The 22430-nt window shown below is 44.9% G+C and overlaps 1 protein-coding gene across 3 annotated transcripts in view; it reads left to right on the forward strand.

The window, feature by feature from the left end:
• LOC120908563 (elongation of very long chain fatty acids protein 6) overlaps positions 1-22430 on the forward strand; it is a 41035-nt gene that overhangs the window by 429 nt on the left and 18176 nt on the right. For 2 of the 3 annotated variants that reach the window (XM_040319712.1, XM_040319713.1), the window contains exon 2: positions 2567-3110. In XM_040319712.1, coding sequence (XP_040175646.1) covers positions 2938-3110 — 173 coding nt within the window. In that variant the 5' untranslated portion in view covers positions 2567-2937. Of the gene's footprint in view, positions 1-1159; positions 1316-2566; positions 3111-22430 lie in introns of those variants that run through there. The other variant, XM_040319711.1, reaches the window with a different exon arrangement.

Consider the following 22430-nt stretch of genomic DNA (forward strand, 5'->3'; position numbering starts at 1 on the left):
CGCTTTCTCTCAGACGTGGCCAGAGCGAGAAGGCAAGCGTGTCTAGCGTCACCGTTCAAAGGTGGTGCCGGCGGGGCGGCAGGATGGATGGATTATCGTGGATTGGAAGTAAAACAACCGTTTTGCTGGAGCGCTTTAACACCGCGCTAGACACACACCGAGCCGAAAAGCAAGAAAAAAGTACTGTTGCCCATGAAGCTCCGCGCATACTTTGCGATGGCATCGGAAGTGGAAAAGCCGGAAGAAAAATTGCCCCCCAAACTAGTAGCCAAAGCACGTTTTCTTGCGATTTGTGCCGGCAGATCGTCTGTGTGTGTCACCGCTTTTCTGTTCTGTCACTCTCCTGCATCCCGCTACTTTGCGCATTGGTGTGTGCGTGTGTTCACCGACCGCCCCTTTCTAATTTGTGGCAGCAGCTTCCGTTGTGAATAATTTTTGGCAGAAATGATTTGAAATGCATCCGGCGATGCAAAATACGGGTACACGCACACACGCACGCTTGTGCTTGTGCGTGTGTGTGTGTGTGCGCGCGTAGACAGGAATTTGCAGACCTGGCTGGAATCGTGTGCGACGAGCACACACGTTTGCATATGATTATTTTTGCAGTAAATAAATTTGCTGAATTATTGCACGGTCGGTCGGTCGGTAGTGGTAGTGGCTCGCTCTCCTCTCGCTCTTCTCTCTCTGTCTTTCTCTTCCGTTTTTTGATACCTGTGCTGGAGGAAGGGTTTCGTGTCGGTGTGTGCGAGTGAATAAAAGGTATCCGGAAGAGTGTGGTAACGTGCGTACGAGGCGCGGGGTGAATCATCACGCCACATATAAGCGCCCTACAACGTTATCATTCACGCACACACCGAGCTACAGGAACTGCGAGAGAGAGCGGCGTGTGAAAGAGAAAGCCAATATATCGCGAGAGCGAGAGCGCCCAAACGAGCGCACGCTCACAAACACACAGACACGCAAGCGCTGCTGCTGCGAGCAGATTTTCATTCATCGCCCGATAAATTCGCGCCCACTGGTTGTCTCGCTCGTGCGCTGCCTCTCTCTATACCGGTTTCAGAGAATTTTCAGTGCAGTGCTGGTGTGTGTGTGCGTGTGTGTGCGCTGCCCGGCGCGCGCGTGTGTGCCTCTCTCGCACACGTCAAACGCGGGCCCGCTGGTTAAAACCGTGTGTCGACCGTGCCGAGAGGTTCATTTTGCGTCGGACAACCGAAACCACCCGTGGTCGATTATTCGCACAACGCCGCACCGTGTGTGTGTTTCGTTCCCACCCAACCCTCCACCACCGCTGGGCCACCTGGAGACACACCACCCGGTTCGTACTCTTAAATGGTGTTCTTGTGTAGTTTGGAGTTTTCGTCTTTTTTTTTGCTCTTCGTTCCCTTCTTTTTCGTGCAAACTTCCCTGGAGTGCATGGTGGTGTTTGTGAACAGTGTGTGTGTGTGGTGCCCTAGGGCCGGAAAAATAAGGGTGCCCAAGAAACTCTTCATCACCAGAGGCCACACTCCAGCAGCAAGAAGGAAAATTGGAAAACTTGGAAAAAAGAACTGAAACTGGAGTGGTGTGAGAAGGAAGCTGTGTGATTGTGACGGTGTTAAAAAATATCCTGTAGCACACACACACACACACACCACGAACGATCAATTCCCCCACAAAACCGGAAGTTATCCAGTCGCCACCCCCGCCCCCTCACCTTCTTCACCCATGTGCTTGCAATCTTCTAAGGACATGTGCACTTGCGAATCTTTCTCGCAGGACGTGGTCTGTGGGCGCCCGCGGTTGTGTGTGTGTGTGTGAGCACGTGTATGCTTTATCAGTGACATAACAGGATAGCTGTGTGAAGGTGGTGCGAGCAGGAGCGCATACCAGGAGACCGTGAGAGAGAAAGAGAGCGCAATCCAGCGCGGAAGAGTTCGGGGGAGGACGAAACGGAAGCCGGCATTAGAGAGGCATTTCTCTTCTCTTCTCATGGAGCGCAGCATCCAAGGATGCGATTTTCATCGAATCCCCAAAGAGCCGATTTTGTGTGTATGTGTGTGTTTCTTCCATTTTCCCCCCCATCCTTTCATTCAAAAATTGCATTCCTTCCTGCAGCTTCCCTTTTTTTACTTTCCTATATCTGTGTATGTGTGTAGGTGTTTGTGTGGCTCCAATCTGGGAAGAAGAATTTGCCGGCTGGAGCAATTTTCACTTGTTTCCCTTCTCCGACCATTGCCTGTGAAGGACGGATGATTGACCGCGAAGAAAGCAAATGCGATCGATAGTGATGGAAAGGGAGGGTGGACGGGTCTGGGGATGGTAGCTTGGAGTGGTTTTCTTTTGTTTTAAAAGGACACTTTTCTCCTCCGAAGGAACAACTCGACCGGAAGCGAAAGGATCCACTCGTTCTGCGTTTGAAAAGACTACTTCGATGAAGTGATTTGAACGGCGCACCTGCTCCTGAGATTAGAAGAGAAACGGCTTACGCTAAGAGTCCTTTAAGAGCTTCTATTCAACTAAATATTCTAACCATCCCTATTCTTATCTCTTTTTTGTGCCTCCTCTGGCAATCTGGTTTATGAAACAGGAATAAAAAGTCGGTTTTAATCCGAGGTGTCCGTCACGGCAACCGGTTGTCCGTATGATCGAAAGTGTCGCTAAACGTCTAATCATTAGGTAAACAAGTGCTAGGTTACAGCGCTACCGCTTGTAACCCCCCCACGGCACACACATACGCGTTTGGTGCTCGCGATCGCGCTAGGATAATATTTATTGACCTGTGTCAGTGTGTGGAAGTGTGGAAGTGTGTGCGCGTACTTTTGAAGGCCGCGCAAATCGCCCCCTGCCGGCAAAACGGGAAGAACCGCGTGTTGTTGCAGTGACTGTGTCGGTGTAAGTGTGTGCGTGCGTGTGTGTGTGTGTGTATCCTGAACGTCCTGCTTGCAGCGCGGCCTCAAGATGAATGTGGAAATAACGCCCAACTATTCGTACATTTTCGACTTCGAGAATGAGTTCATCCACCAGGACACGCGTGTCTGGATGGTGAAGAACTGGACGTACGTGTTCTACTACTGCGGCATCTACATGGCGGTCATCTTTGGCGGCCAGTACTACATGCAAAACAGGCCAAGGTAGGTCGAAGAAATCGGGGTGTCGAAGGGAAGGGAACGATGAGTTGATGGAAGTGACAGACATCACATATAAGGTCCATTTTAAGGGCTTTGGAGACTTCGATAGGACCATGGACATGACACGACGATAGGTATGATACGTAAAGACAGGATAGACACGATGATAGGACTTCAAAAACTTCAACTAAATTCATAATGTAATATTCTTCTTTAGAGCATGTGTTGCGTGTAGATCGAAGAAATCTTCCAAAGAAACGTTTTCCAATGAAATTGATAGCACAAGAGACCGTGCCCGTATCGGGAGAGGCGGCTTCCTCTTACCACACTTTGGATTTGAAAGAGTTTGTGAGCATTTTCGCAACACAATTATAGATTATGACGAATAGAAATGTTGCTTTACGTAACTTTGCTCTCATTTTTTCGGTGGAGTTGAGTTCAAAAACCCCACCATCATGCAACACACCATCATATGCCCGAAAGGAGCGGGTGTGGTAAACGATGCGGAACAGATAAACGAATGTAACACGCTTGATTGCAATGTTGTTGATGTGTGGATGTTGATGATACTACAGCTCGTGGGCTTGTAATCCGTGGCCTCAGAAGATATGAGACGATGGGACGAGGATAAAGAAGAACATGCCACATTCAGTTGGAATATGTGTGGGCTTTGGAATGAAATTGAAAATGTGTCTCTAAATGCTTACAAAATGTGTGTCTTATCAAGTTTTTCATTAGGAGGAAGATTAAACAACTAGTTCCCGATGATTTTTCCAAACTTGGATCAAACACACGTTAAATTAGTAGCACTATTTTCTCTGAACACATTTTTCCCAGCATAGATTTATAAACAGAAATTTGCTATTTCTCAGAAGAGCTCTGGGATTTGTTGGGAAGATGTCTTGAATAATATGCAGAGAGATCCAGAAGATTTATCGAGAAGAAACAGTATATTCTTCCATCTCATCATTGTTCTTGGCGGGATTTGATCTCGCGATCGCAGGTTCTGAAGTCCGAGCAGTTGTCCACTGTACTATGGGAAGCCCCAGCTTAAATGAACGTTAAGTTTGTACTAAAGCTACGCATTCCTCCATATCAAATTAATCTGTAACTCATACATTCAAACATAATAGATGTCTGTGTATTAATTTACAATAATGTACATAAAGAGGATTAAAAATCCCCTATTAAATGAACTAACATACTAAATCTGATCAGTCATCAAAACAATAAGATTTAAAGAGCGCCATTTAGATACGGGTTAGCTTTGTAACTAAACTGACTGGTTGACTGTGCATCTGGTAAAAAACCGCGCAAAAACCACCGTTAAACTTCGCGTTGCGGTACATTTGTTGTCTACTTTGGCACACGGAGCACGTCGCCATGGTGCCACAGACCACAGACGCGAAGAGGAAACCCAAACGTCCTTGGTACGTAAAAGTGGCATGCATAAGTGCACGCTACTCGCGCGGGAGAGGAGTGAAATGGATGGATGGAGGTCGTTATTTACGGCGGCAAAAGTGAATGGAAAACACCCGATGGATTTATCATACCCGGAAAAAAAGCGTCCAGACAAATGCACTGAGCAAAGAACCATTCATTTAAGATGGTTTGGCTGAAAGTGCGTCAATGGGGAATGATCACAATCTGTATTTCCTAAAGAAAGCATCAGAGCAAATCGACAAAAATGCAGCTCGATAGCTCTGAAAATGAATCACGATATCTGGAATACTTTATTTGTTTTTCATTTCATTCTGTGTTGGAAAATACATTCCAAAATTGACGCACAATCGAGAATCGTCCTGACTGAGGGAAAGCCCAGCCCGATTAATAAATTCAACCTGTTTTTTGTTGTTGTCTGTTTTGACGCAATCGGCTGGAACCTTCCACTGGCTCTCGAACCATCTTCAACCTGCTGTTGCTGCTGCTGCTGCTGCTGCTCCACCTTAAATTCCGAGGGGCTCGTCCTCTAAGCCGGAACCGAACGGACACCATAAAGAAAGAGAGAACAAACCACACACAGTCCGCCAAATGACGTTTGGATCGCGAACGATCTTGAACTCTTGTGTGTTTTAGGGGGCTGTTGTTGTTATTGTTGTTGTTGGGTCGATCTTTCTCGTTAGTATTTTTGATTGCACAGGCTCTAACAGTCATTTGTTTGGGATTTAATAAGAAAATAAATGCCTAATTGCCCGCTATTGTTTGTGTCTGTCCGATGGAAGTCGATCTTGAGGATCTTGTTTTTGTTTTGTTTTTTGTCGAAACTACTGCTTTGATTGATCAAGATCTGGGGTGGGGTATCTTTTTAAGTGTTAAATTGTCGAGGATAACTGCTTCTTGTCGTAATCCGTTGGTTTTAAGGCCATCAATGCTACTGCACGTTGCGGTCGTTCGCTTTTTTGTCCGCGTGTAGTGGTTGTATTGTACCGAGAGAAGAGTGTCTGACCACCTTGAACCAAAACCGTGCTTTTGGATAGCCAGATTTTTATTTCCTTATTTCCCTGCCCAGAACCCTCTCCCACTCTCTCTCTCTCTCTGTTTCTCTCTCAGGTTGAAGCTGCAGTTTACGCTTCTTAAGCCGCACTGCGAGTTCTTCCATCACGCAGCACAGCAAAACCCAGCATTTGGCCAGCAAGTCATGCCACAGACCGCTTGAGAGAGCGTGATATTGTTTGTTTTCCGCACGGTAGAAAACACACACACACAATCACACTTGATGCGAGCACTTTATTGCCATGAACTTGGTGTGTTGCGTACTGCGCGAAGAGTACTTGGGCATTAGCACCACCACCACCCTCACCGGGTATGATGTAAATATGTTTTCCGCGGATCGTTCACAACAACTCAACTTCCCCAGAGAGCAGTGGATTTTTTGTGTGTATGACAAAATGTACCCTTTATCCATTGTTGTTATTCCCCACGCCGCGACTTGGTGATTTGGCACAAAACCAAATCCCCCGGACCGATCATTAGACACAAGTTCTTTCAGCATATTGACGTCAGCATGCAGAACGAGATCGCGCACAGATCGATCAGCTTTTTTGCGCGAATGGTTTTTTTGCCAAACATTTTGGTCCCCACCCCCAAAAAACCCCGAAAAAAGTCGCTAAAAAGCAGCACACCAACGACGCTAAATATATGAGGATTTTTTTTTGTAAAGGAGAACCATGTGGACATGTTAAATAATCTGACGCACCTGCAAAAATAAAAGAACAGCTACATCGAGCCGCGTTTGTTGGTTTTCCCCTTTTTTGTGTGAGATCCAGCAGGGTTTGAAAATCGGAAATGCAAATGTTTGCACACGACGGTGATGCTCAGGCGAGCAAGGTTTATCTGGACCTCTGGACCTGGGGCGCCTGGCACACCTCCCCGGCACCTGTGTTGGAACAGCTGCACACGGCAAAGAAGAAGCTGGCTGGGGCGATTTATGATCACCTTAGCTCTCAGGTGAAATGAAAGCAAAACTGTTGTACCGATCACATGCCGATCATTCAATACGTATCGGTATTGGTAGCAGAGACTGAGACTGATTCAGCTAAAAGTATTACGCAAACCCCGCAGGTAATGAGCAAAAACGTAAATCCACAATCAGCAAAAAGGGAAGTGAAGCTTAAGTCATCCAGACGTGTGTCACGCCTTACACTCTGGAGGATGATGTCATGCTCTGGGAACTGGCCACGAAAGGGGGGAGAGAAGGAAGTAGGAAGTAATCACGCTGTTGAACGCACTTTTCGGGGGTTGATGCCTAGGCCGTAATCACCGTGTCGTCGTGGTAGAGAGATAGAGGCGTTATCTAGGCGTCTAACTCCAGGGGATAGAGAGCTGGTTTAAGGGCTGAGCACGTGCGTCGTTCACCGGCTTGATTGCTGGAAACTGTTCACAACACCTGTGTACACGCTTCAGGCCACAGGTATATGAGAGTTGACTGACATTCATCATCATCGAGAACTGCTGTTCGGTGATTGATTATTGGGCGGACATAAATCATTCCTGGGATTATTATTCTATCATCATTGCTGAAGATACTGAAGTTATATCAGATGTGTTATCGTTCCGCATTGAAATTGCTCCAGACTTTCAGCAGAGAGAAATGCTGTGTGTACCGTACAGAAATGATTAATAGGCAGTAGTGGCGTGGAAATTTTCGTTTGTCTTTTCTTCAGCAGTATTTGTCACCATGGAGACACTAATCCAATCCATCAAACACGCTTCGCTTACTGGAGGTGTTGTGTTTTGTACCGGTTTTTTTTGTCATTGCCCAGACGGTCATAGTACGTCAAGTCTTGTTATTGTATTCCAGCAAGAAAAAAAGCAGGCATTCCATGTCCATGCTGATATCTTCCAACCATCGCTGCTTTCTGTTGAAGATCTTCATCTGGCGCAGTGGACCGTAGAGTAGTAAATTTCTCTCTTCCTTTTCGCTTGTTAGGTAGCGGTCGGTATGGCTCTTGTTTTTTTTTTTGCATAATTGAATCATTTCAGACTCTGGGACGCGCGCAGACCGACATGAGGGACTAGAATGCTAGAATCTTGCAGCACTAATAAAGTGATCTAACCCACCTTGGATGCTGTCTGTGGATGTGTTTTTTGCCGGTCGATGTGGGAGGTTTCAAGCTGGATATGCTGAACGCTTCTTTTTTTTTTTAGCAAGGGATGTGGTATTGTCCGGGGGATGGTCAATTGCTGCTGGATGAGATGATTGCGTTCCACATCGGGGCGGGGCGTACAAAATGGGCAGCGACGAGCGACCATTTCCTATTCTTTGCAGGCCTTTTCTTGTTGTTGTTTTTATCGTCCGCATGTCGGCTTTGAGCGTGTTGGACGACATTATTAACACACATACACGACATGTCCCTCTTTCTCTGGCTGTACCTCGACGGTCCTATGCTCCGTTCCGTTTGATGTTTTGAAGATGATAATTTTGTTGTGCATGATTTCATTTCGTCGCTCAAACGGCATCGAGGGAGAGTGCAGGCCAGATGGGGGAAAAGCGTTTCCATCTCATTAGAGCGCCGTGATGTGACAGATTGCCCTGGTTGTGTGTGTCTGAGATAGCAAATTGGCATTGCTACCGGTGGCGATGTTCGTACACTTGGTATGCCGGGACGCGCAACAAACGTACAGTGGAGGTCAGGTTGCAATGTTTGTTGCAGTTATGACACACGTTTTATGCGGCGCAGCAGGCGGTTGGTTACCTTGCCCGTTTGTAGTGTTTGCGAGTGGCACGGAACTAGGGCTGACTGTAATTGATTCTTCCTTGCGTGCTGTGCGCTTACCGTACCGGTTGCATCAATTGGTGGTAAAAAGAGTGAAGCGAAAATCCTTGTAAACGCTTCTCACACACCATCCATATCCTTCCGTTTCGTTTGTATGCAGTCCGTTTCATTCCTTCCCGCTTGCTGGGATATCTAGCCTTCTAGGATCTCTCTCTGTTTCTCTCCCTCTTTGAGTCAGTTTTTTTTAAATACTTCCGGTGTGTGTGTCTTTATTTATGCATATGAAGTTGCCGCTCTCTTGCTTGACCACCGTACCAGTACGTAGAAGGTCCTGCAAACCCTGACCACTGTGTGTTGGTGGCAGCAGTTGCTTCCTAAAATGCTACCGGTTGCATGTAGAGTTCCATGCGTTTGAGGTTGGTGTGTGTGTGTGTTTTGCCAACGGAGTAGTGGAGGTGATGTGAGGTATCATTAAACCGGTGACTAAGCACACGACATACCCACTATGTATGGGGTATTGGCACGGAACAATAAGGGGGGGTAAAATGTTGGGTCGCATAAATTGCTACGATAATTGATAGGGTAGTAGAGCCGAAGGATACAGGCGGTGGGAGCAGTCCCATGTTGAGAGGGGGTGGTGTCTGATTGGTTCGTTGCGGATCAGTTTTTGTTTGTCAAGAAGGTGTACAAGAACGTTGAAGAGCATGGCAAGTGTTATGAAATGGCAAATTGAGTTATAAATTAAAGCCTATTAGTTATGGTCTGAATTAAGTAATTTGGAACTATTGAACTATTAAATTTGTATTATTTTTATTTCGAAATTTTGACATTTTTTAACACAATTCCACACATAAATAAGATGAGTGGTTCCTTGAGTAAACAGTTAATTTAAACAGTAATTTTTGAAGTAATGAATGATGTTCCAGAAATGGGATTCGAACTCGTGACCTTTGATACACCAAATCACTCACACTGTGCATGAGACTACGAAGCCTCTGCGATTGAAGTAGCGCTCAAAGGCACATAAACTAATGACAGCTCCAAAAAGAAAAGATCATCGTAAACAGTTGAGTTGAGGCCGTTATGCTCTCACGTGTTTATTGTTGCCGCCGTAGATAAAGCAACGTGACATGGACAAATTAGTGACATGATTGACCAAAAACAAAGAGCATCATTCCCAGATCCCAGTTCCCCATCTTTGCGTCCATGTGTGCGTGTGTGTGGGAGCCGTTTAAAACGCACACTCGTCGTCCCTGGTACATTGCTTTTATTAGTTAATTTGAAGCGTGCGCACACACTCAAGCGTTCCTGGGCTTTGGTAGTCCGTGGTTAAGGTGGTCCCAATTTCCATTTCCATCCCTCTCCCTAAGCCACCAATCGTGACAAGAAGGGCAGTTCCATCGATGCACGAAGCCGGGAATATTTTATTGATACACCTTCCCCGAGGTGGAAAGGAGGATTTTAACGAGCCTGGCTCGCGTTCCAGCAGAAAAACGGGAACGCCTGGCGTGGCGACAGCTTGCCGGGTAGGTCACACTCACACACAAACACTGTTGATTGCGGTGTGGTGTGTTTCGTGTGGGTCGCTGCCTTTTTCCTACGGGAAGGAACATGCCGGTCCCTACACCATACCGTATGCCGGTATGCTCATTCTCTGCGCGCGTGTGTGTGTGTGGTTGGGGGATGAAATCGCGTGACCGAGTGCCGTTTTCCACGCGGCGAAGGTTTTCCAAGTGAAAAAGTGGCAGTGTCCGTAAGTTCGCTGGCCTTCATGAATTGCGTAAACACAGGTACGTTGGCGCTCGGCAGCAGGAAGCAATTGCTGCTCTCTCTACCTGCAGGAGAGCATGGCACGCAGACACGTGCTGTTCGCCACCCATTGCTCCTTTCCCACTCTATCCAGGATGGGGTTCCCCCTTCGTGTATCTGTGTGTTGGTGTGTCTGGTCGCGATCGCGTAACGCAGATTATTTGTTTTCTATTAGTGGTGGGCCCCCACGAGCTGGGTGGAAATTATTGTGTCCGTGGCTTTCCACTCGGTCAATCTTTCAGCGGGATTGTTCGTGTGCGCCGCGTGGGAGTGTTTTACGTCACTTTGGTGATAAGGAGATTGGGCAAGGTTGGCTGTGTGCGGCGGTCCATACTCACACAATTTCCCTCTTGAAAGGTGTTCCAGGAAAAGGCGGGCTGCGCACAGGCAGGATCATTAATATTTTATCGAGCAATTTGTGATTCCTGACTGTTTATCTACTTTAAATAATTCATTTGTGTTGCTTTCGGAGCATGAAACTGAAAAAAATCTACTTTTTTAGCTGTTTTGTAACCTCCCATGGAATCCGAGATTGGAAAAGTTTTACTTCTTAAGTATTGCTTGTCATAATTTAAAAAATATGTTTTTTTAACTTTTCATTTCATCCTAAGCTCAAACTAAGAAGGCAATCTCATTTGCAAAATCACAATTTTGACGCGGGAATCGTGATGTTATGTGCCTCAGTCACTTCCGACAATTAATAATAATAATAGTAATAATAATACTGGTAATAATAATAATAATAATAATAATAATAATAATAATAATAATAATAATAATAATAATAATAATAATAATAATAATAATAATAATAATAATAATAATAATAATAATAATAATAATAATAATAATAGTAATAATAATAATAATAATAATAATAATAATAATAGTAATAATAATAATAATAATAATAATATTGAATTTTTTTTTAATATTTTGCAATATCTCGAATAATTCCTGTAAGTTATAGTTAAATATAATTTTGTGGGATATTTAAAAAAATTAAGTTACAAAAACAATATTTAATCTTTTGGACTTTCTGTTTACTTTTTTGTCCCACCGTGTACGCTGTTGAAACTACTGAATGGGGGGAGACTAAGAATTCAAACTTCAGATCGATGACAGATATTGGCATAATATCATCGTGTACACGAACATCAAACCCCGCAACTGTGTGGGTGTGTGTGTGTGCATGTTCTCTATTTCTTCTGCCGTTACACGTGCACGCGAGAAAATGGGAAAAAACGCCCCGCTACAAAGCTCCTACACACCGCTTGTCACGTGGTCGCGATGTGTTTGGGTTCGTCGGTCTTGTGGAAGCATACTGAAAAGAAAATTGAGCAGAAAACCCTCCACCTGGCTCTTAAAACAATTGATAGAAAAACGGGCTGTCGTCGTCGTTCGTGTTCCTCGCCGTCGTCGTCGTCGTCGATTAGACGCTGATGACAAATGATTACATCTAAATGGGAAGAGATAAACGACAGTCGGTCCAAACACTCACATACATCCAGCACAAGGTCAAACAAATATCAACGCAATTCGCCCCGTGATTAGAAGATGCGGTTGTGCGGCGTTTTCTTGCCATTTTCTCCTCAATGGAGCTGATTGTTGCAAAGGGTGTGTTGTGCACACGCACCTTCCCGGTGAAGAGAGAGAGCCCCTGGCTCCAGGTGCTGTCCCCCCTTTCCCATAAGGCCACACAAATAAAGCCTTGATTGCAAAGAGTGTGCAAATATTGTGACAACAACGTCAGTGAAGGAGAAGAGGGCCCTCCCCGTATGGTCTTATCGTTGTGAAAAAGGTACATTATGGCGTGTTGGTAGCGTTAGACGTTGTTGATTGAATGTCTTGCCTTGATGCTGTTGTGATTTTACCCTTTACCTTTTATTTACTAAAAAATAAACAAAAAATCCTTGTAATTGAAACCATTACTGTAATGACACCAAACAACAGCTAACCTTTCTTAATGATGCTTTATCGGGGTTGCCGAAGTTTCGGTTTTCGTATTAATCCCTTTATTCAGAAAAAGGGCACAGAACTCCTCGCCAAACCGAAGGTGAGAGCAACTGATTAGAAATTCAATCTCTGCTGCCCACAGATAGATTTCTTCCACGAATTTATCACCCATTTTTATGGCCACCTTCATCGGGTCTGGAAGAGCATATTCGTTGTAACTCACATCACGACGACTTTTAGAGAAGTCGTCGTCGTCGTCATCCCAGACCCGCCCTGTGAGTGTGCTAATTTGTAAACCTTTTCACAGTGAAAAGAAGAAGGGTCTTGCCCTCCTCCGGGCCCCGTGACTTCATAGAAACTGTTTTGATTTGCCGAAAAGCTGAACTTTTTATACTATTTTTTGTTGTTGTTGTTGGTAAACTTGCGGTGGATTTTACATCTTCTCCAAAACCCCCTGAGGTATTTTGGGGGTATTCTTCTATTTTTCCTTTTGGCCGGTGGTTTTTTTTCCTTTCCAACACAAAACAAGCTTGGTTAAATCGATCGATGTTGCTCCTGTTGCTATGCAGCATGAATGAATCTCGGTGTTAGGTTTTGTTTTTGTTGCCTTACAAGGGGCACCAACCCATTTGGATTTTTTGTGTGTGTTGGTTGCCATCATTTCGCCATGAAATTAATTACTTTAAAGCCCTCCGAACGCTTGAAACGAAAGAAATGGTCGTTTCTTTCGTTTGCTCCACAAAAAAAAACCATCTAATAGTGGTGTGGAGCGTTACTCAATACTACTAAAAAAATAAATGTGTGTGTGTGTGTGTGCGTGACATTTTTCATTGCCATGTAATAAAGTTCATCAGGGAGCTGGACGTGGTTTGTTACATCAACTGGCGGCCGCCACGGTGATTCCGCGTTGTTGGAAATGATAAAAAACCACCACCAAATATGCTGAATATGCTGCTCAAAATTGGAGCCCCTTCGCGCTCAACAAACGATAATGGTGGCCCAGGCCTGGGCCGGCTGGGATGTGTGGCAAGGGATTTTATGCAAACTTTATGCTATGCCCAAACGAATGTGCTGCCGCGCGATACCTTCGTCTGCGGTGTGTTTTATCGTACCCCATCGCAGTTTGAATGAATTAATTCGTTGAACAACCAATCGATTCCACCAGCAACAATAAACTAAAAACACAGCGTTGTGTTTCGCTGATGTGTTTATGGGGGAGAAATGTGGAGGATCCTGCAGCACACCTAGCCAGCCGGGTCATTTCAGCGGCGTTTTTTTCCCCTTTCGAACGAACGTCTGTTGCTCCTATCGTTTGTATGTGTTGCTTTGCGCTCGGTGGTGGTATCGATTGTGTATGTCTGTATGTCGTAACATGTGTATAGTCGGGGTTTGTGGCGTGTCATCGGCGATTTGAAATCGTCAAAATTGGTTTGATTATTACCTGTCGACAAGTGTTTTTTTTTCGGATTGATGTTTGTAAATGTCGTGCATTGTTGATCGGACAGAAAATACATGATATTGGAGAAAACGTACACACTTCAATGTTCGGATTGCAAGAGACAGGCAGAAGTAGTACAATATATACTTTCCAATTGAAAGAAATTGTTATTTTGAATGAAGTAATTAACAAGAAAAAGAATATTGTTAAGACTATTTTTCAACAATATGTGGCTTTTATGCTATAGAGTTAATGATCAGATCAGCTTCATGGAATGGATCTGTTGAACAAACACAGTTATTTGCATTTGCTCCTGCTACGAGTTCCGTGGCCCTGAGGGCAAATCCTTGGCGTTACATACAGCAAGACATGCGTTCGAATCTCGTGTGGATGAACACTCGATACCAACAAGTCATATCTCTTCTGGCATCTTTTCCCCATCAAAGTATATTAAATTAAGTCAATCGATCACTAAAAAATACTACAGGAGGGGGGCGAACTAACAAAAACCATAGAAAGAAAACTGTATAAATTTACGCTGTTTTTGGAGAAAAAACATGTTAGGCGCCCAAATGATAACAAATCGTTTCAATTTGTGATAATGACCATCAATGTTAGTAATGCTAACTTTCTCAGCCATTTTTCTGCCATATGTTTACCCGTTTTTCACGTGTATGTACACTGCTGTGCCCGTGACAATGAGTGCGTGCTCGTGCACCTTATTGACCCACTTATCGGGTTTGCGCCTTTACTGCGTGACTGCGTTGTGCTCTGGTATATTATTTCACTGCCAAAATCCAAATCACAATCGGTGCTAGAGCACGCATCAGCCGGCAAAACCTCCCTCCTTCTAGAGAAGAGTGTTCAAACAAAGTCTAACTCGGTGCTGTGCGCGTTAGCTCTTGCATTCCCTTTGATCGGTTAGGATTCGATCGATCACATAACAACCGCCGCAAGCGGGAAGGCGCGGGGGTGCCGTTTGTTTTTCTTTTTTGGCCTCGTTTAGTTTGTCGAGGGAGGAAGGATCGCAGCGCAAATGTAAGCGAATTTTGCACGATTTCGCCTCCACCCTATAGCAATCAGTCAAATATCTCGCCCGAGGCTGTGTGGTGGTATGGTATGTGAAGTCTCGTAAGGTTTTGTTTGATGGTTTTTGGTTGCCGTAATGCTGCTGTGTTTACTTTGCCGGGAGAGTGTTGTTGTTTCGCGTGAGGATGGGGAGATGCATACATTGTGTCATTTGCGCTGGTCTTTGTGGCGAATTGTGCTGGAAGACGATGGAGCAGCAGTGTTAGATGTTTAGCTTAGTGGCAGCGAGCTGAAAATTCGCACAAACGTTCGCATGCCAAGAGGATGATGATGGTGGGTTTCTGTGGCTGTTGTTTAGTTTCATTTTGTATAAATGGATGCAGTAAATGGGGTGTAACTGTTAGTGTGTTGACGAAATCCCTTTTTTAATACAATGAAATGATGCTTTTTAGTCGCAAACGTAAGCCAATTGTTAGGCGACCGCACGACTTTAATGTAAACAGTCGTAATCTGGAGATAAACGGCCTACAGTAATTGTTGAGTGATGCAGTGTCTTGCTCCCTTCTTTTGATCCAATCGTAAAAGAAAATATATTTTCCCAAAAATGCATTTTTTTGGTTTCTGAGCCATTTAAATAAGAGTTCAGCAACTCAGACCTCTACAATCGTTTTTTGTAAGAGTTTTAACTGGCATTAAAAAGAGGTTTATTATTATACTCACCACTAAGGAAAAGTCTTTCGTCTTATCCACGCAAACTTCTTTCGGAATTACTATTGTTATTGAGATCTTGTTCGAGGTTGGAATGTTATTTTTGGACATTCCATTCTTCAGCTTCATTATAACCTACCACCCACTCGAAAGACTTTTGCGAGTTTTGTAGGACTTCTTAAATGTATCTTCATCGTGCTGGTGGTACTTGTCGTCTTGTATCCTTTCCGTGCAGGTATTTATTTTTGGCATTCGCCCCTCCCGGCCATCATCAACCACAGACCCACAAGACGACACACCTTCAATGAAATAGCTAGGAAGTCAAGGACGTGTATTGAAAACCCATTAAATTGCGCACCACCACTCATTTCCCACCCACTAAAGGGGGGTCTGAGAGGGAAAGGGTGGGGGTTGTTGTCACACCAACACACACACACACATGGGCAAAAGTTGTTGCACGTTTGGCGGGTGCGCTCGCACGGGTTTCGATGTAAATGGTCGATGGTTTTGACACAGTTACGTTGGTTGGTTTATCAAACAGAAAGTTTTCCCTTTTTTTTATCGGGTAGCGATGGGTGCTTTATTTGTGTGGTTGAGGTGGGAGCCCGAAGACGCAGTTGTACATGTGTGAGAAAAGTGACTGTTTTTGAGCATTTCGGGGGATGCAAATTGTACACCAGAATGCAGGCACCTGTTTGAGCCAATCTTTGTTAGAGAAGCTAAAAATGTTTCTTGGGTTAATATTGAAGATAGTTTAAAATATAAAAAGATTGAAGATAATTAAATAAATAAATCCTTTTCGTGCACCTTCACGCAAGAACGAGATTTGTTTTCGTTGATCAAGCTTCGCTTTCTGATATTGGGGCCAGCGGCTTTATTCCCTACCAAACACCACCTATTCCTCCAAAGAGAAGACGAAGAGACGAGACAACTTTCACTTACGCGACCGAGCGCGACGGTTAATTTCGTGTCGATTCATCGAAATCTTTTTGAGTATTTTTTTCTCTCATATTTTCGGCATTGTTACGATCACAAATCTTCACCACAGTGTCGAGGGAGAGGAGTGTGTGTTGATGGTGTGTATAAATGTAGATCAAGCCCACCACACACCTTACACCTTCCAAGAGCTTTCTCTCTCTCTCGCTCTTGTGCTCCTGATGCCGTTAGGTAATCGTGGTTGAATTTTCCTCGCCTGGTTACCGTTTGCTGCCTGCCCACTCTCTTTGCCGAAATTCAATATTCTTCTCGGTCCAGTTGGGAGCGAAAGACTGACCCGCTACGGTATCAGCCCCCTCCCTACCTGTACCAGTGGAAGGTGGGAAAAATTGCGGATATGCATTAGAAATATATCGGCAACGCGGTTGGTGTTGCTGTTGGCATTATCTAACTGCTGAAGAGAAAACCGGAGCACCTGAACAGGGTGGTGCGTTCGAAAAACTGGTTCCAAAAACTGTACCGAAAGAGATGGGAACGGAGAACCGTTACCATGTTGTATAATTTGAATAAATTGTGTACAATACTTGAAACATATTTGTTGGCTAATTTTGCGAACGAAACGTTCCGTTCCGTTCTCCAGAAAAAAAAAACATTCCCTAAACCCGCGCAGCGAGGAATGTGTGTTGGGGGTTGGGAAGCAAAGGTTCGGTCCATTTTCGGGGGAACACTTGCATGACCTCGACCGCAAATTTGCCTTCACCACCACCACCACCACCACGGACATTACCAGACATTCGATAATGTATTGAGCGAGAGCTTCCATCTATGATGCACTCGCGGCGGTGGTGGTGGTAGTGGTACCTCTGGTACCTCCAGGCGGTCAAGTGATATGTAATTGGCCGCGGGTATGGCTTTGGCAAGCGGTGTCCGCGTGACATAACCGCATCAAGTGTCAATCCCACTCGCGTGCGACCGTCAATTCGTTCACTTTTCAATGCTTTTGATGATGGTGTTGGTGGATTGGTGTGGATTCGTTCGTGGACCAGTTTTGTTTACTTTTGCTCGGGCGCGTATGCATCTTGTTTGTGTGTGTGTGTGTGTGTGGTGCGTAATGATTTTGATGGGATGATGTATATATTTGCATAAACACATCATCCCGTGGCGTCGTCGTGGGATGAGTAAACCACATATCCTGGTACTTAGTGCTTTATAAAATTGCAGCAATAGTCATTTTTTGGAGGTACGGCAACTATATACGGCGTTTGCTATTTCTGGTGTTAAATTTAATTTAAACTCTTCAATGACCTCATAATAAAACTGATTAATAACACGGTTTTCCCTAGGTTTTGGAACCAAGATGTCTGTTTGGTTAAGATTTTGTAATTGATGCTTCAGTTTATGTCAACAATCTTTTGATACATTCCAAAATGTATTCCTGAGAAACTCTGGATTGAAACTTGAAACATAAAATGGCACTGCAGTAGGCAGTTCTATCCTTCACATCTTTGATTTGGATGTCAACTTTTCGTCTGATTTATCACTTACTTCCCAGTTTTCAGCAGTGTTGATGCTTATAATTCTGTATCAAGTTGAGAGATATATTCAAGTTTTGTTTGTGATCAGATTGATCATAATAGAGAGTTCAGAAAGTGTGCCACATGTTTTAGAATTTTGGAAAAAAAACTCCATATACATGTGCAGCGAAGTCTCTCTAATCGTCTTTTCAAAAAGGCCTAATGATCTAATATGGAAATGTCCAGTTGCTGTCGAATGTCCTGTTTAGTAAGTAAGCTCTTAGGATCTCTTCCCTTTATCTTCCCAAACCACATCCTACAGCATCCGACACATCACATTTCCAATAAGCTTTTGGTTGTTGTCAATCGGGCAAATACCAAACCCAGCGACATCATCATAGAGAGCAAACAAAAATCTCTCTGCTCAAGCCCGAAACCAGGCCAACCGATCTCCGCGATACAAAACGGCGCGATGTTTGTAGGACGCAGGTCGCTGAAAATGCAAGTGACTGACTGACGCAACAATATCTCGCCGAGCGCGCGCACGCCCGACCCCAACAATCTTTGCCGGGCCCGGGTGGTGTAGTGGTGGTGCGCGATGTCGTCGTTCGGTAATGCGACTTGGCTGGCTGGGCCGCCGGCGTCGATGAAAAGCTGCCCGAGCTTTACCATGCTTTTTTGCGCCTTCCTCCCCCCTAGCTTTCGCACAGTCGATCGATCGGTGTCAAAGAGATTTCGTAAGTCACCCAACAAGCCCCATCCAAGCCTTTCACCGCGCGAGCGTACTGTGTGGTACATACATACACACACACTCAAGCTCACCTGAAAGCTTAGGTTGGGCCTCCCGCTCTTGGTTTTATGTTGCCATTGGCAATCATCGCGCCCTCTCTTTGGAAAAATGGTTTGCAAATTTGCCCGCGCAATTTCGCTTTGCTTTTTTAAAAAAAGCGCGCAAAACTGAACGCAAGAACGAGCTGCTGGTGGTTCGTATACAACGGTTTGGGCAAGGGTGATATGTGCGTGCGTAATATGTGTGTCTTTGCGGCGTGCAACATAGTGATTGCTTCATTGCAAAAATGACAGTTCTTAACCATGAGAACTATTCCTTCGCTCCAAACGTGTTTACACCGATCGGCCTAAGCGCAACGACTTCCATCGGTGTGATGGAAGCACTTTCGATAATGATCTTGTTCCCAGGGTATTTTTCTTTAATGCTGTTGTTTCATCATTTTTTTTTTCGCCACCAATAATCATCACTTGAGCGCGCGCACGCACGCGGTTCGCAGCGGTTCGGTTGGATCATTTGCGCGTCGTTATGACACCGGATAATCGAGCGTTATCGATCGCGAACCTCCTCCCCGTTATCATCATCGCACTTGGTTGGAATTGATCTGTCGTTGACGCTTTCCTTCCCTCCTGCAAGTGTGTTCGTAAGTTGGGCTGCGAAGAATGCGCCGTAATGCGTAACCGTCAGAGAGAGAGAAAGAGATCGACCGCACGTGGTGTGTGTGGTGGTCGTCAAAGTGACTCTACTACCCACCCGGCGGCCAACAGACCCCAGTGAAATGATGTGATAACGCAGGTTACAGGTTTTGCTGTGCCCGATGCTGCCCTTGCGCGGGATTGCGAAACAGGGCCGGTGGGATGGAACTCTGACAGCGCGAGAAGATGGCAAGATTTGCATATAAGAGTAAATTATCTGTCTCAATTACAACACACCATCGTCGCCGTTGTTTCTTCCGGTTTTTGGATTATTTGGAAGATTTGAGTGGAGAAGGATTTTTTGATAAGAAAAAATACATTACCACATCGTTGCGGACTTCCTCTAATAGGAGCGATTATACTTCACGTGCTCGCACACAACAATGACATCATTATTTTGCGCTCATTAACATCTCCTAATCCGATTATACAGCAATACCAGTAGCGTTGGAATGATTGTTTGCGCCTTTTGCCCTGCGGTACAGCTGTTAATGAACTGTCCTCTTGGCATAACATTGTAAACAATTACATTAAGAAAAAGGATGGAAAGGGGCCAGTGTGTTAAGGAGCAATACAAACAGTTCTACTTCCCGCATATTCTGACACGGGGCAAGGAGGAGCAAGGGCTTTCAAAAACCTTCTTACCTTTTGCAAATTACCCGGCGACTCTTTTAATTGTCACGACATCAGCAACAAATGGTAATCTGTTTAACTGTGGGTTAAGGGTCATATCGTTTGAATTTAATTCTATCGTACCTTCCCTTTCCCGCAAAACTATTAGCGATGATTCCGATTAAACTCGACCGTTGCCACTGAACGCTAATTAATCGTTAATCGCAGTTCAAATCCGTTTTCTGTCTCCTTCGCTCGCTCTCTCTTGTCTCTGCATTCGTTATCTGACTGACATTTGACCTTTTTCTGTGTGCGTCATGAACGAAATGTCGTGCGTGGGGACGGAAATGGGCACCGTCATTGCTTTTGACTGGTGGTCGTCGCACGGTAAGGAATTCGCATACACACATAGACATGCGTCCACTTCCTTTTCCTTGCTTTGGTTATGCAAATGCTGAAATGTTAATTTCTCCCGACACAGTGTGTGCCGGCGAGCCAACTTCTCCTCTGTTTGCTCTCTACAAATACCAAAACCTTGCTCAGCAGGGGTGGGGAGGGAGGGTAGGGTAGGCGGGTTAAACAAATTCAGCAGAAGAAAGTCGTTCGTCATTGCATTAGAGTGGGACAAGGAAAGGAATTTAAAATTATTATAATAATAGTAATAATGTACAAAAGAGAGAGAGTGTTGTGTGTGGAGAACGAATATTATGTGTCTTGTGTGCTCGCGCTCGTGAAGACAATATTGCGTGTGACGAAAAGAAGGAACTTTTTAAGAGCTTTTTTCTTGATTCACATACCAACAATAAACACGCACACATAATAAAGACAAGAGATTAAATATAACCCTTTTGAATACCCTTATAGCACAAGGGCAATAAGGTTTCTATAAATGAATTCACTCACAAATTGGTGCTAACAACAATAGAGAGAGAGAGATTGAGATGCAGATTTGAACACAGGTCGGGCGATTACACCTAATCCGCTGATCTATCCGTTGACAACTACACTACCAAGCTAGATGGAGCAAGTGAGCGCATAATAGCAACAAAAGCCGCACTCTATGGCATCAACAACAAATTCGTACTGTCTGCTAAAACAGCTGCCGTTTTTATCAACGGTTTGGAGACACTCAAGCATGATTTTTATGAATGCGGCTACTAGAACGGTAGCAAAGTTTTTCGATTAATTTTACGAGTACGCATCGACTGCCCAACCCTATCTGTGCGGTGTGTACGACTTTACTTACGACCATATATTAATGGGGCAAAGTTTTTGGCGGTGCTCTCTGCGTAATGTAATGTAATAATGGCGAGCGTGACGAAAACACGCCCTCCCCGGGGAAACAATGCGTCTTATCGGCGCGAGATGATAATGGAGGATTAGTTTCAAAAGTTAATTGAAAAAAGTTTGACGATAGTTGGAAAATGCACCGATCGGGGGCGACACGCGCTCAAACCTTTGCTAACGAACCTCAGCCAATGAAGATTTTATCTACGAATGGCGTGCAAAACTCGGTCACGTTGGGTTATCTAATCCGGCAACCATTCGCGGTGGCCATTTAAAGTGTGTCTTTTCGTGTGGAAGAAATTGTACGTAAAAGAAAGGGCGTGTAATTGCATTTGTGATAAGGATCTGTAAAAGCTTCCTTTAAGTCATCCTATCCGCGACTGTAAGCCGGTGTAAGGGGCGGCATACATATTGGTCTATTGGGTGTCTGTTGGATCACCCTTAATTCCATATTGGTGGAGCTTATGCTGAGCTTTAAAGCAAACATGTGAGAACTACCCTATCATTCAATTGTGTGTGTGAATGTGTGTGTGTGTGTGTTTTTGCATGTGTGGTCGGTAAGAGGTCACGGACTGTTTATCCTTCATCATCCGGGGTTTACTTCTCCTGGTGGTTGTACCCATCCGGGGGGATTGCGCGCGCATTTTTCCATCTCAATCGATTCGTTCGGAAGCTTTCATCTCTACTTTCTTCCTCCTTTTGCATCCTTTCCATTTCTACCTGTCGCTAGCACCAACCAAACACCCACCCACACGTAAGACTTCATAAACGCCGGATTATATGGAGCAGAGAGAGAGAGAGAGAGAGTGTGTATAGTGGAATATCGGCTCTCTTAACGTTTCACAACGGGTCTTAAAGTCGCTTTGTAAAAAAACTACTGCTAGAATGATGCGACAATCGCACAAAACTGGTAATACACGTGTCGAAGAAGCGACACACCAAACATCACAACACAACAACAAAAAAAAAGCCATCCGTTTGGTTAGTATCCGGTTCAGGGGATGCCTCCTTTCCCAGCATTCGGGGGAGACGATGGGGGTGTGCACTTGGATGTTGGGCGACTTTTTTTGTTCGATGGTGTTTGTATCCATCCAGTTTGCTTCGGAAACGCTCGCCCACATCACCCCACCCTCCCCTTACACGCTACGGCAAAACGAGGGGTTTGGGCAAAGATGGGAACAGCCGCGTCGTGGTGTGTGTGACGGCCCGTTCGGGCGTGTGTGTGTGTGTGTGTGATATCGGTAAAGGTGTTTCCTGGACCTGGTCCGGGGACTACCCCCTTTGATATCGGGCGGGCGGAAGATAAGTCTGCCTGGGCGGAAGAGTGACGGCGGTG

The sequence above is a fragment of the Anopheles arabiensis genome, chromosome 2, assembly GCF_016920715.1.
Source record: "Anopheles arabiensis isolate DONGOLA chromosome 2, AaraD3, whole genome shotgun sequence".
Taxonomy (NCBI): domain Eukaryota; kingdom Metazoa; phylum Arthropoda; class Insecta; order Diptera; family Culicidae; genus Anopheles; species Anopheles arabiensis.